Source organism: Bombus huntii, chromosome 13 (genome assembly GCF_024542735.1).
Source record: "Bombus huntii isolate Logan2020A chromosome 13, iyBomHunt1.1, whole genome shotgun sequence".
NCBI classification, from domain to species: Eukaryota; Metazoa; Arthropoda; class Insecta; order Hymenoptera; family Apidae; genus Bombus; species Bombus huntii.
The window spans coordinates 6,962,641-6,978,509 of NC_066250.1; the positions used below are offsets into that span (position 1 = coordinate 6,962,641).

Below are 15,869 nucleotides of genomic sequence, written 5' to 3' on the forward strand. Positions count from 1 at the left end.
AAACGGTATAATAAAATTTTTCGGGGATACGCTTTTATGAAATTGCGATAAAAACTCTGGCCAGCAGTCGGTCGAAGGGGATTTTTATGTAATTCGTCCGAGTAGATGGGTGTACAGATCGAGACTCTCATCCTCGTTTTGCGGCGGTGGTGGATCGTAAAATTCTACGAAACGACGAAATTTCGTACAAAGTCGGCGCAATAAAAGAGTTTCCAGGCGTCTCAGGAATCTACTGGCCGATTTCACGAACTACCAGCCCTTCGTTTAACGAACCGGCACCGCGTGTAATTCTTGTAGAATACTAGGAACAGAAAGGATCTTACCGATCTCGGAATTTGCATAAAACACCGGAACGATTTCTTTGAACGAAATCACGGACGAAAGTAGGTAACTACAAGGAATCTATGTCGGCGATGAAAGTGAATAACGAGCTGGGGCCAGATTGTTAGGCACAGAAAATCTTTCGATCGACTTACGGTATTTTTAGAATTTTACATAGCCGATATGCTTTGCTATTTCTGATTATTCCGACTTTGGCCAACTTGTAACGTCATGTATGTAAATACATTATCGTTCATAATTAGAGAAATTTAAATTTACAAAGATGAATAGAATGTACGCGATACGCAAAAATGTACAAAACACCTGAAATAAAATACTCGTTACGATATTTAAAGAGGAAAATAGATCTTTGTACTTCTTCGGTTTTGCTCATAAAAATATTTGCATAAAAGTCTGCGATCTATTATTCAAAACAGTATCAACAACCAATGGAGTATTTGAATAATTTAAACGAAGTCTAGAGACGAAATAGAGGATCGATATAATCGATAATTGATCAAAAACAATATCCATTATTCCACTAAAGAATCGTATGTGTTAATATTGGAAAGGAACCCTTATTTAGCTTTTATATTGCATTTGAATATTTATTTTATATCCGTGATAAACGTGAAGTAAAATATAAATCGTTCGAATAATTATGAGTGGTACTATATATAGTTGGTTGCTTAATAGCGAAGCATGTCGTGCGCCTAGAGCAACGACCAGCGTAATTATCGGGCTGTCTCCCACCTTTCTTGATCCAGCGTTACGCTATTCACCGCCACGCTGACACCACGAACACGGAACAACGAACAACTTAAAAGAGAGGGGGAGAGGGAGAAAGAGAGAGAGAGAGAGAGAGAGATCGCCAGTGACCCACAAAATTAGGATCCTCGCGAGACGCGTATAATTATTATAGTGGGTCATATTCATTGTACAGACTCGCCTGAAGATGACAGGGATAATGAGCAGCGTTCAGCGAGCCCGTATAATTATTCGACCGTAGAATTATCAGGTCTGGAATAATTGGTGATAATTCTCGCAATTTGTATTGTTCCAACGCGACGATGTTTTAATAAATCGTTCTCGCCTATTAGGTATGTTTTCCATAGAAACGAGTGTTTCGCCTATTTTACAATAATATCGATTCTATGTACACTCCCATTCATAAATAATATTAGCACATTGTTTTATGCAACTGATACGTCACAAAATTTTCTTCATGATATTACAACAACGAAAGTTACAAGTTACATTAAATTTTATAATGAAATTCTACTAGTTACGATTTGCCTGATTATCCTATTCGATGCAAAACTGTAAATTTATAGAAACAAGTTGATAACTATGTGACGGATGAAAAGAGAGAGAGTGCGTTTCGTCCCGGGACTACCGGTGGACTCGTCGGTAAGGCTATGTTCGGTAATCCCTGCCTTAGACATAGAGGGAGTCTCGCTAGGTGCGGTATTTGTATCATTCGCCCGTATATTCGACCGCTAGCGAAATAAACAGACTCGTTGTCGTCGTAGCCCTCTGGTGTTGGCGGTTGGTACCCGCGGATCGCCCGGGAGGTGTTGCGCCGCGTTGATGCCTCGACCTGTCGACGTCCTATTGATACCGATCCGCCACATCTATTTAGAAGCCGTAACTTGTCAATTTATTAATAATATTAGTTGGTAAATTATTGTTCTAGAAGCTTCTGCTAATTTCATAGTTGTATCATGAATTTATTGGAAATTTAGAAAAATACATAGAATATTTATAACATGCAGAAATATCTATAATATCTAAAACAGAGTACTCTCGTTGTAACATTTGGCGGATGAAGAAATCTTTGCTCAATTTCTACTCTAGTTCTGTTCTTCTATACAAATATAAATTAGTCATTAATAAGTTTTAACAACTCTCGTAATGATTTTTCAAGTTTATGCCCGTCCTAATATTTCTGAACAGGAATGTATATTTTTCATCCAAGTTACGCTATTTCGAGGTAATCGGGTCTACCTCGAACAGTCGCCTGTCGTCCTTAATCATTCGATTGGATCTAATTCGCCTTCATATGATTCTCAGTCCCGTCGTCTTCGTTGTCGGTTCAAGGGCGAGTAACAAACCATGTACGCGACGCGACGTTTCATTTCTCTGTGGAATTATTATCGAACGATGGTAATATAAAATTGGAAGATTTTCGAGAGATCTTATCGAGATACAGAGAGTTGGGTTTTTAGGGAAAGGGACCTTTCGAAAGGGAACTCTGTCAGGTGCTTGCCATCTGCCGTCTGTCGACTGTCCGTTCAGGGAACTAAAACCTACTACGAGGACCCTGTTTATCGCTGCCGGCCGAAAACAGTAAAGTTTGCTGTTGTTCTTCGAACGTGGTAACTCGAGAGGATCGTGGCCGCACGAGTAAATTGACACGGCCGGAATACAATTAGAATTTCCGGGTTCTGAAAATTATCTGACACTTCTAAATAGTGAATACACTCTATGTTATATAAAGATCTTTAGCACAAGAGAGATAGATAACGTACACAGGCTCATGAATGTATTCAAACATATAGCACAGAAGACTTTTATGAATATGTTATGAGTGTTATACGAAACTTTTTTGAAGTTTCATTGATATTATAATGAGATACGACTATCGTGTGGTTATATTAATAAAATCTGAAACCAATCTGAAAATGTCTGTCATACGAAAGGTACAAGATATTTATTCTACGTTTGTTTGAAATTTTACCGATTATATTAATATTCACATTCGACGATACGAATATCTTCGTGAGTCGGTGTATTTCAATCTGGACGAAACGTTCGTGGCATAAAAGAGAAGAACGATCGAGCCATCGTTTTAAATGAAAATATTTCGGACACGGGAAATTTTGCATTTGGAATATAAAGCATGCTAGATATATACCAGTGTGTATTCGGGATACAGGGTACCATGTATTTAGGCCACCCTGTACAGAGCAATTTGTACAAGACACCGTGTATACAGCTATATAGAGCTATATAGAGCACGATATATAGGCTACTATATGGAGTGTATATAGAACGTTCCGCATAGAACACTCTAATTATATCAAACTCTGCAATAAGCGGGACGTTGTGCGTTATACGATGTTCCTCCCATTAACGATCTATTCTGTACGATAGGAATCGTATGTAATCTGCTATAAAGTAATGGAAACATTTCATCTCATGTAACCTCTAGTTGATTATCCAAGTACGAAAGAAGTATTAATTCGCTTGGAAATATATTCTATATTCTATACAGTACATTATACAACATTCTAAGGTACTCCAAACTTTCCACTCTGCGTGTATTCTGTATTTAGCACTTCAGGTATAGAACGAACTATTTGTCATCTGTCCTTCATGCCTTAAATAGCATTTCTGTCAGAGCAATTCGTACTACAAAAACTATTCTATACCAAAAGGACCCTACTGCAAATAACACTTCAAAGTGCTTCAAACGCATCATCTTGCGCACACTATCAAACGCTGCAAGTCTACAGAAGAACTACCTATTAGTATTTTCACATTGCAGATTGCATCCCTACCGGAACAACTCGTTTTATAAAAACTATTATACCCAGAAAAGTACCCCACAGTGCCATTGCATGCACTCTTCATCCAATACAAACTACCATCGACAAATAGGAGGAGCTATCACCTATTGCAAATTCACCACCGTGTTGCAAATCGTATTTGTATCAAAACGTCTCACTTTATAAGCGATATTGGATCCAAAATACGATACTCCAAAGTACTCCAAATCATTTTATGTATCCTCCGTAAAATATGCATATGTACTTATGCCAGTAAATGGAAAGAGATGTCCGTTACCTATTCTCCATGAGTCAAGTGGCATTTGCGTCAGCGCAACCGAAATTACCGAACTTTTAATTTCTTAATTGCATTGGGAGAGCCTAATTTAATAGAGGGAACGAAGTTGGTATTAGAAGAGCGATTACGCGAGTAACACTCGTTTGTCGCGATTATCGCGCACTCGCCTCTCGAAGAAAATAATTTTAGGCCTCGCGATAGCGATCGTCCGCTAATTCGTCGCAATCGAGAACAATTTACGGCTCGACCTTCGTTTATTGCCGCCGCTGCAGCGTCGCAGCTGCGATCCGTGTCACGGAATCGTCTCGCGTGTCTCGCGTGCCTCTGGAAAAGCATCGACAGGATCGGCTCGTGCTCTCTCGACAGAACGAACCGGCCTGAAAGGGTACCAGAAGGGGGGAGGGGCAGAAGTGGTAATGGCTAGAGATGCTAAATCCGCGCTCACCACGATGGATAGAAGCGGCCTACATTTCCGGAGACGAAGCGACGTGATGATGCAATCGCGAGCTAAAGCGTATACAGGTGCGGGTGCACGCTGTTTCGCTTGGAAATGAAATTTAGAATGATACATAGACCGCATTCCGACGAATGCAGGAGAACCTCGATGTAAATAAAAGAGAAACACGAGTGTTTTGCGGAAGAACGTTGGCATTTGCGGTACTGAATGATTAAGGGAGAGAGTTTCATGTTTCTAGGGTTGGGGGTCCACCGTTTAAAAGCTGACTGTGTAGATGTTTGTTCGCTGGTTGTTTATTTAGGGCGGTAAGAAGCTTTTTAGTTTGGCTTTTTAAACACTTTGTCTTTGAAATTTTATCATCCATATTAAATAGGAATGTAGGTATTTTTAACATTTGGAGTTGTATCGATTTCTTGGTTTGGTATATTGATATTTTGTATTCAGGATTGTATGAATTTTTTAGTTAAGTACTCTATTTTTGAAATATTAGGGGAGATATTTAGGTATCTCTAGTGCTTAAATTGGTGGCTTAGTCTTTACAGTCAGGTTTAATGTTTGTGATACTAGGAATTTGTTGAATAGCTACTTTTAGAGTTTGGAATATTATTAGTTTTATTGTTCCATATTGTTGACATTTGGAATAGTGTAGTGGAGGAATAAATAATATTTGCAATGGAACGAACTTTTCTGTTAAATATTCTTGATATGTGGTACGTTATTATCATTTGGTACATAAGTTTAATTTTTAATTGACCGTCCTTTGAAGTTAATTTGAAGTTTGCATTTAGTACATTTTTAATATATTTTGACTTTTGAAGATAATTTGAAGTTTACCTTTAGTACATTTGAAACAATATGAATTTTCCAAGTAGATATTTTTGTTCTTTAAAACGTTGCAAATTAGATATTTTTTTCATCATTTTTCATCATTTATCTTCTAAGTTCAATTTTCAACTGTCCATTCAAAATACTTTATCCCAGTGTCCAAGATGATTCAGAAGATAAGAACCCATCCACTTGAAGCGATTCGTAGAAAACGGTGAAGATTCGATGAACAGATAGTCCATGAAAAACGTCCAGTACAAAGAAGAAGTTAGCAGTTGTAATTACTATGGAAATGGGAGTGAAGATGTCGAGGAACTAGTGAATAATTAAAACGACAAACGTTTTGGTAAGCACCGCTCAAAAATGCTGTGAATTCATTCGGTAGAGAAGTAACGAGTTTCGGTGGTTGTACATTTAAGCATTGATTCTTTCGACACAGAGGGAGACGCTCCCGTTCGATGACAATAGAGAGAGGCGATTATTCAAAGAGCCTCCGGCTTGATGGCAATCCCGCTAATAGGTTTTTCAGATTCTTTTCTGGCAAAGCAAAGATTCGTTGAACAATATACCATTCAGTTCTCGTGGAATAATAACAGCAATTTTGAAATGAAAAACACAGATATGTGGCTGTTTGAGTTTCAGTTATAATTTGTTCATCTTACAGTCTCTTAATTCTATAGTTTATGGATTCTGCGTTATAATTGTCAACCCTTCAAGAGAGAGAGTGAAAGAAAAGTGTTCTAGAATATTAATATAAAAATGTATAATAAAACTCTGTCGACATTGTAGACGTCGTTCTGCTGCTTCGAGTCATCTGACGGTCTGTTCAGTTTTCCATAATACTTTATGTTATACTTGCTTTATCGTAGGTCGGTAAAAGAGGATTCTATATCGCCGATATCCTTTCGGCGGGAAATAGGAACATTCGTAGTTCTTAGTTTGCTTAGTCGACCACAAGCGGCGGCTACGCATCGTACGAGGCGCCTCCATTCCAACGAATCTCTAGTTACCTTCTTAAGGAAACTGAAGATCGATTTTTCTCGCGTCTCTAACCAAACATTATTATCGAAATAAATACGTTCAACAATCAGTCTTCAAGCATAGATTATATGAATCATAAGAAACCAAACAAGAGAAATTTATTGAAATAATCATTAATACTACTGCGATAATTTTCGCGATCAGAATAGACATTTTCACTTTTCAACTTCGCATAAAATTTTATGTTGTAAACTTCGAATGTTGTAAAGTGATTCGACATTGAAGTTCCATTTGACGGATAGCGGTTCGTCATGTAAAGGAATTTTTTTTCAGAAACAAGCCACGCACAGTGCCAAAGGTTACTGACGTCTATTGGCACAAAAACTTTAAGGCGCCATCGTGTGGCTCGTCTACACTTTAGGGTTTGGCATTTGAGGTCGAAGAATCCTTATTTAAATAATTCAATTCCCTTATTTACCCTCCGGCGTTTTATCACTATCAGACGTTTCGCCAAAAATCTGAGCAGAGAAGAGAAGTGTTTCGATTCCGTTGAAAACAGTGTTAGGTTATACTAGATTGTACTTTCATTCAGCTGGATAAGAAAAAGAAAGGAGAAAGGATTAACGACGATTAGAAAAATCACTGAGGCCGCGTCTTGACCCCAGCGGCAAAACAAAAAGCTGACCTAGTTAAATTCTTGACAAGCTGGCGGAAAAGCGAGCGTTGACAGTGAGCCGCTGAATCTGCATTCCCCGTGTCTGATTAAAACACTAGTAATTAGACCTTGCAGCGCGAAGAATTTCAATTTAATGTCGCGCGTAACTCTAAATCCTGGAAAAATATCCTTCCTTCCTGGTTTAATATCTTTCGCCGGAAGGGAAATCAGTTTAAAAACTTCTTGCGCTGCGAGCGCAATCTCGAATCTTCCTCCTCTAATTTTTTATTGTTACATTGGATTATCTCATTCCTCATTTGTTACACCTCGTTTCGTAATTGTTAAATATTTTGAATTTTTATCTTGAAATATTTAATTTAGGTGACTTAATGGTAATTCAATGGTCGAAAATGGGAACGGAGAATGATTTGATCAGGCTTCAGACATCTCCAACGTTATTTAAGTCGGATGGATTTCCTCAGTTTACATACTTAGTAATAATTTAAACACACAAGGCCAAATTATAGTAATTGTGTAGTATGATGAATATTTTGTTAAAGAAAATTGAGATATTCTAAATTGAACTAGATTACAAATTCTAGAGTATTTTTTTGTGCTTTTGTATAACAGCTCTTCAGTTATAGAAGCTAATAATCATATAATGTTACAGATATTTTTGTTCTTTTCCTGTAGATTTAAGAACGATTCTCACGTAAGAATCTCATGACGTGAAAGTCTCGAGACGAGCGAAACTTGAGAATCGCCAGAATTTCTGAATGAAAAAACAAAATGATTTATGCGTCTGTGGGAATAAATAGGATGGTGACACGAAACTACAAGCCCGTTTCATCGATTTTCACGTCAAAAACAACAATATCGTAGGGATTATTTGCCTTGGCGTTGGTCTGTTCAGCTTTGACAAATTTTAGTAGCACGCTGGCCGATTCAACCTAGACACAACCCAGACCTACTTATCGATTACAATACTCGTTTATAGCCGATGTTACCTGACTCATCAAACCCAAGTCTCCCTATAACATTACCAGCAAGCTGACTTTTCCAATCTTCGGCAACAATCTTTTTCACCAGTCACCCTCGCAATTAGAACCTTTCAGACTTCTATATTTTCTTCTATAGTTGATGGAACTTTTGTTGATATATAAGAAAGATTTCGTTTCCGGCTTCCCTTCAGAAAGCACGGTCAGTGATTCACGAGTGTTGGGATACTTATTAATCTCATACAAAGTACGATAATTAACTGGACTATATAGAAACGATTAATAGATTAGAATTTTATGTTCTTGTTCCTAAGAACTATAAAGATATAGAGAATATTATTTATTGTTCTACAGTAGGAAAATACCAGTTCTTGTTCGATTATCAGATAAGATAATCGAGAATTTATCGGTATTTCTTTATTCATTTGCTATGTTCACGAAAATATGAATTTACAAAAATTCCGCAGTCCAATCCATGGTCCAAGCTATGTAGTGATTTTTATACTCTTCTCAATTTTCTAATCGTTTCACGAATTTGTTCAGTAAGTGTTCCGATGTTTGGGAATGGGGATGCACGTCCTAAATCATGGAATGTTATCGAGGAGTATCGGCTCAAAAGCCAACGGGCTGACTCACATTCCGCGGTCTCTAGGAATTACCTCTAACCGGCTGGTATTCCTCTTCCCCATGTTCCTTCGTTGAACGAGGAAAATTACGACGGCTCGAGCACTCTCCGGCTGGCTGGCAGAGTTTTCGGTGTGGCGGCCACCGTTTTATTTATAGCGGAGGAGGTCGTGATGCGTTCCAAAAGCTACTCGTCGCACCAGTAGCACACGTTCGAGCGTACCGGCCTTTCGTCTCCGTACACCCAGTTCTCACCGATCAGTGTCTGTCCATTTTACTTGTTCGAGACACGGATGAAGAAAGGACGCGGATGCGTGTTTCGTGAATCGAACCTCTGACCGCGTGTAAATCGTCCAAGAAATCGTGTATCCCCGTTGTGTTTCTTCAGTCATCTCGTTCGGCGGACACACGTGACTACGTGGATTTTAACGTGGTCGAGACACGCAGTGTGTTAGCAGAGTAACGTAAAGTGTTAGAGAATCGATTTCTACGGACGAAGAATTGTGGTTCTGTTGGGAAAACAGAGATAGTTGGGTGTAGAGAGATATGAATGAGCGTGGGATGCATTAAACTGGTAGTGGTAGGTCCTCTTACGTTTGTTTAGCCAGTAGTAGTGAGTTGTAATATTAGGCCGGTGCATGTGAAATGTTCTTTCAGAGAAAACTCTGACCGCGTGTGGCTTCTTCGAAATATGTAAAAGACAATGAATGAAAGTAATTTTTATTGAACGAACGATTACGTAGCTTTATTATTCCAGGCCCATCAGAAGCGTTAAATTCTTAAATTTGCTTCTTCATTTATGAGTTCAAAAAATCCTGTGACTGAAACTTTCTTTAAAAGTTAAATTTCCATCTTCATTCCTGTTTCTTTGCGTCTCAAAAAATTTTCATTGAATTTTCTCCAAACATAAATTCATATCAGAGAATCGCAGGATTATTACGATTTTTCATGACAATCAATAACAAAGTTTTCATATTAGTCTTATAAACCTTCGTAACATTAAATATACATAATTTATAGGAATTCTCATTGGTCTCTCTTCATTGGTCCAGTTGATAATTGGCTTGATGACGACAGAGCAAAATATCATAAATGTTATTAACCGATGAAACATTCTGTACGCACCTATGCATAATATATAATTGTAAATGATTCAAGAATAATTTATATCACTACCACATAACATCTCTCTTACAATAACATATATAGTTGCCAATTAATTTTTAACTCCCGATATACATTTCAATATTCCATTCCCACCCCCCCTTTTTAAAACCTAAAAGTTCGACTTGAAAAGTCAAGGTTAAGGCCAGAGATTTATGCGTTCGATATACCCCCAAACACGTCACGAGCAATCGCGTTTAGCGTTCGGCATTGATCCAAAGATCTCTCGAACAAGCCTGTTAATCGTTTCTATTCTTGAATTCCATACCTCGCAAACAATCGTTTCTCGTTCCTTGAAACTAACCACTTGCCGTTGAAAGAATCGTAAAAATCGAAGAAAATCGAATTCCAATGCATCCCTCGCAATCAACGACAAAAACTGAATAACAGTCTGGCGTGTACATGCGTGTGAAGTGAAAAGCAACTGACAGCCGGCCCGTGATAAATGCGGTTTAGAACCAGGACCCGACGTACTTCGTGCCGGAAGTCGATGGACTCGCGAAGCTGACGAAAACTGATCCACGCAGGCGATCGTGTAAACGGATTTCGTTCATCCGATTGTTCAGCCTTCTTTGTATCGACGAAAGTACGTGGTACACGCGAGTTCTCCGCCCTTTTGCGAGTTTCCTGCGATCCGCGCAACCGGAAAATGGCGCATCTTCGACGACCAGCTAGACGGGAACACTACAAGCCCTTTGGCAGAAGGAAGGTAAACGAAACTAGACTAACGAGCTGCTGTATTTTTTTACTAACTCCCAATTTGTATCGGAGGAATTGCAAGTAGAGTGTGACGTTCTACTTGCTTCGAATTATCGATCCAGTCTTCTCAATTCGACTATTTTTGCGGATATCGAATAAATTAGTAAATTGAGGGACGTAAGAATTCTGGTGAAACAGCTAATGTCTAACACAGAGATAATATTTCGAGGCATTTTTCATGACTATAGTAATAGATATAGCGATTTGGTCTGTAATTGATTCAAATCTGAGGAAGGGAATATATTAATGGTACTTTTTGAAATAGAATATATCGCATAGTGTGGTTTATAACGATGGCACATAATCCACTCTAATTTGAGGAAAGGTATTTGGTCGAGTATAATGCTTGGAATGGAAATGTATGTAGTTCCATTTATTATGGAATTACGTTCCAATAGGTTTCAGCGATATCAGAAAAATTATTACAATTTAACAGTCTTTCTAAACGTTACTTTGAGGAGGGTAGATAGGGAGGACATGTATAATCCTGTTAAATTCGAAAGAGTTAAAATGAAAATGGAAGAAAGGAATGAGATTAAATATCGCCCCTTTTATATAAAAATTGTGAATGTGCAAGTTGTTGGCTCCTGTGGTAAGGCATTGGAATTTCAATGCAAATTCTAATTCAAAGTGTGTATCAGTGCCAATAATGGTATCGACGTAGTCGATATAAGATAAGAAAAAATGAATTCGACGGAACGTACTAAGAGTGTAATAAGATTATTTTCATAAGTGTGCCTTGTGTAACCGATCTATTCTTAAAATTCTACTTTAAATGACAGGATGCTCTAATGCCGCCTTTCTACTGAAATAGCTGCGACGTCCTTCGTCGGACGAGTGTCCTCTTGGTCGCCAAGTTTGCCAAATCAGCCTTCTGCAATGTCTGTTTTGCATCATTTGCAAATTGGATATGTCTTCATTCCTTGCATATAACCGATCAAACGTGTGTATGTCTACCACTTTCTAGTCGAAATATCGAACACGATAATATAGAACGAGTAAAGCTGTATAAATCTTCGATTCAAGGATGCTTCGATTCGATCAGTTTGCGGTTGCTACACGAAACAGACAATTACGTCTAACTTTGAACTCGTGCCACTCTGGAATCTTATCTCTTAATTATGTTCGTCTAATTAAGAAAGAAGGGCAGACGTTGTTTCTTTACTCGAAACAAGACGCTCTTCGTCGCGACATTTACGTAATAATAGCCTTTCGGTACTGCGTGTCTGTAAAACAGGAAACTTTAAAGGGAAGAAGCTTTTTCGTAATAGCCCCGACGATTCCGGAAGAAAGATTCAAAGGTGAAAGAACGACGCGTACAATGTATAGTAGGTTTGACCCAGTTCCTGAATCAACCTGTAACTCACGCGAAAAAAAAAGGTCTTGTTGATACGAGTCATAGGGTTTTGTTGATAAATTGGATTCCCTGACAATTCCGTCATATTAACACGGAAAATCCGGTTCAAAATCCTTGTAGATTCAATCTTGTTTGTTGGAATACCGAGCTTGTCATCGATCATTAATGTCAGAAATTCAATTAGTCGATTGATTTCCACTCCCCTCTCGTTGTCAGGGTAATTCATCAAATTCTTCAGTTTGTCTAGTATTTGTAACGTAATTATATTCAAATACAAATGAAATAATCTTGATCTTAGGAAAAAGGAAAATATTCCGAGACGATTAATTTACACTTATTTTTAAATATTTATTACAAAATGAATGAATTATATCTAAACATATTTATGAATTTCTTACAGAAAAGATAAACCAAGATAAAATCGAGATAAACAATGCAAAGCGTTGCAAACGATGCCTGTTCAATAAATTAATAAGCAAATTTTTAGAAACACACTTATAAATTTCATAAATAAAAAGGAAAGGTAAATTCCAATCCAACGTGTACGCAATCATTCCAATCAATCGATATATACATATTCTACTATGTTTTACTTTGCCTCTAGAAAGATTCGCTGTCCAATCAACGAACCAACTATTGTGTATCCAGTCAGAAACTTATCAATTCTCTAAAGAAAGAGGAAGAGAAATTCCACGGTAAATCCTAATCCAAAAAAAACAATCCCTACTTTGCATTCTAAAAAAAAATCTGCTATCGAATCAACGAACAACCTACATCCAAACACAGATCTACCGATATATTCCTCAAAAAGAACAAAATCGTCCAATCTAAATTCCAATTCAAGACGCATACTCCACAATCTCTGAAAAAAACGTCTATTCTCCACCTGCAGAAAAATCTATGCTATGAAATCAACAAACGCAACATCTCTGCCCTTCGTAACGCGGAAAGCTGGTTTCTATTCTGGACCGGCCTTCTTTGACCCGGCAAACTTATCGGCTAAATATTCGATTCATCCGAATGACACACTTTCGGTCGGAGGAACCTTTGACCGCAGAGCGGCGGCGAAGACGTCTCGTGGTTTCGCGATTCGACTCCGATCGTCCTCGGCGCATACACGTTACCAAGCGCCTAGTAAGCGTGTATACGCATACACACACTCACATAAATGTATTCAAGAACGCGTGTATTCGTACAGTTTGATAGGACACGTTGCCTTCAGGGTGCAGTGGCCTGGCGTTGTCGTGTGGGTCGCAATGGGTGGCAAGGATCGGGACGGAGGAGGGGTTGTGGATCGATATAGTTACGGGGGTGTCGTCCGGCTTCCTCGGTGGCGCCACAGAGCGGGTGAGTCGGCAAACCCTTAGGCCGATGTATCAACTAACCCAGGCAGGAACGCGATTCGAGTTCGCGGGGACGTACAGCACGTAGTGTCAGTACGCGAAGAAACGTCGTCCCCCCATCATCGTCAAGTCGCGCGTGTGCCATTTCGAAACGACACCGATATCACATTCGCAAGTTCAGTGTGTTCGAATAAAAAATAAAAAAAAAAAAAGAAAAAAGCAGAAGAATTTCAACGATCCACGTTGCATCGTTTCACTGGAAGGTGATCGAGGAATTTCAATTTGTTTCATCTCGACGTGCTTCCTGTTCTACTCCACGAAGGGAACACGCGTAGTGCCGGGAGGCTCGGCGGACCACGCACGCGACCCCGGCCACTTTTCGACGTTTCCAAGCTGTTGATATTTGTTTTCCTTATCTACTTCCGCGCGAGACGATCGAACGCAGGTATACACCGTTGAGTAACATAGAACGCGTGGAAGGAGATTCGTCCAGTTACTGGTCAGACGGGAGGCAAACCGGGCTAAGGATGAACGCAGGCAGCAGGCTTTTACGATAAATGTTGATAACGCTTCGCGGCGGGCCGAGTCGATCGAATGAACATGAACTCGCCACTCCACGATGTCGTTGACCCGCTTCCGAGAGCGTCCTCCGCTTTCATAGACCCCCGTTCGAGTTTTCGTGGATTCGCAACCCGTCTCGTCTCTCTCGAGTGTCTTTGAAGCGATGAAACGTCTACATCGCTACTTGGATAGTCTACATTCTCTCTCTCTCTGTCTCTCTTTTTCTCTGTGTTCGCCTTTCTCCCTTGTTTTTCAAGCGTCTTTTCTTTTTTTCTTCGTTTTTATTCCTCCCTTTTTATGGTGCTTATCGTCGACGCTCTTTGAGCAAATTACGCGTCGTTGTTCGGAGGAAGACAAAGAGGACACTTGGCTGGATAAGGACATCCTATTATTCTTCAAAGGACACTGCCATTATTCGCGAACGAGGGTTTCTTTCGACGTGTCCCTCGGAATCTTCTTAACGCCACGAGTAATAATCGCGCGATGATATACAGAGGGTGTTATCTCGATAATCGTGAATCGTTGCTTCTCGCTGAATAATCGTCCACTGTTTACAAAAGGATAGCGCACTCGACACGGTACACTGTAACAAAGGGGTCAACGAAATCGATTGCCCTCCCTCTCTGATAATTCCAGACAGTCGAGTCTTTTTTTTTTTAAATCGTAACGTCCTCGATCCTCCGCTGACGGATTTCTAAGCCTACGACGTAGATAGAGAATACCTCGCTAATTAATTATCCAGAATGATCGAGGGAATTGCGTGACGTTGCTTCGTTCGTTGCTCGAGAAACGTTTTCTATGATATTAATGTAATTTCTATTTTCACGTCTCATTTAGCTTTCCCGAAATTTGGAAATTCCGCGAAGGAATTTGCTCCTTGTTCCATAACATCACGTGTATAATCCATTCTTTGACCATAAGTCTGGAATCCTCTTAACGATCTTTCATCGTGACCACCCATAATCGAAGCCTTACCAGCTCGATCCTTCGGTCTCAGCTATTAAACACGTAACAAGGTCTTTGCACACCGTCGATTTACATAAGCGTCGTATCGTCTGAACGATGTTTCAATCTAGTTCGAACCAAGACTCTCTTGCACGATAATTTATTAACTAATAATATTAGTGAACCGACGAGTGACGAGTCGTAGGTTATTGACTTCAAGCGCTCAATTTTAGAATTTTGCATAGAAATTAAATAATCGGTTGACCTGTAATTTATAAAATTCATTTGTATAATTTACTTCTTTTATCTCAATCTATCTCAACGAAATTTTAATTAGTATCTGACTGAATAGTCGCGATCTGAACGACAAAACTTTTTTAACCTGACAAGTAGTTTTAGAAAGTATCATCTTTGATCCTAGCAAAATTTGTTTACCTCTGATTGTGTCATATCAAAGAACAATGTCATAAAGCAATATTGAAGCGAGAAGATTGATAAAAATCTACTTACAGGATTTTTTCTTGGGATAACACGCAAATGGATAAAAATCCGCAGTCAAGCAACAGGGCCATGGTGAACGTTTTGAACTTCGACTATGTGATCAAAATGGATCGATTAAAGGCGTTCATGAACAAACGATGAAATAAACCTCGGCTATATACAGTGGGCTATGCTACAATGAACTAATTCCTTCTAAAACTTTGTTCATTGTAGCATCAGTTCGTTCTAGCATACATAAAAATACATAATATATATGTATTCAAGGATAATCGGTTGCGAGTATTTTGCTCACTAATAATTAAAATTATATAGCAAAATAATTAAAAGAATTATATTTCGTACTACAAATAATGAATAAATAAATGATTCAACTAAACTAATAACGCAATGAATAATACTTTGTCACGTTCGTTATGACATCTTCGTTGGTTGTAGTATTTTGACCTTATTCGCAGCAACTGTCATAGTTTTCGTTGGTTTTAAAATCATTAGTAACGTACCCCATTGTATATATAGATGATACGAGATG

At 38.8% G+C, this 15,869-nt stretch overlaps 2 protein-coding genes across 4 annotated transcripts in view; both read left to right on the forward strand.

Moving 5' to 3' along the window:
- LOC126872331 (nuclear receptor coactivator 5-like) overlaps positions 1 to 5,773 on the forward strand; it is a 58,437-nt gene extending 52,664 nt beyond the window's left edge. The window contains exon 4 of the mRNA XM_050632165.1: positions 5,609 to 5,773. Within this exon, the coding sequence (XP_050488122.1) occupies positions 5,609 to 5,620 (12 nt within the window). The 3' untranslated portion in view covers positions 5,621 to 5,773. The remainder of the gene's footprint in view (positions 1 to 5,608) is intronic.
- Positions 5,774 to 8,910: 3,137 nt separating this feature from the next.
- Positions 8,911 to 15,869, forward strand: part of LOC126872322 (voltage-dependent L-type calcium channel subunit beta-2) — a 29,713-nt gene continuing 22,754 nt past the window's right edge. The window contains exon 1 of one of the 3 annotated variants that reach the window (XM_050632138.1): positions 8,911 to 10,583. In XM_050632138.1, coding sequence (XP_050488095.1) covers positions 10,524 to 10,583 — 60 coding nt within the window. In that variant the 5' untranslated portion in view covers positions 8,911 to 10,523. Of the gene's footprint in view, positions 10,584 to 13,378; positions 13,779 to 15,869 lie in introns of those variants that run through there. The other 2 variants (XM_050632139.1, XM_050632140.1) reach the window with 2 other exon arrangements.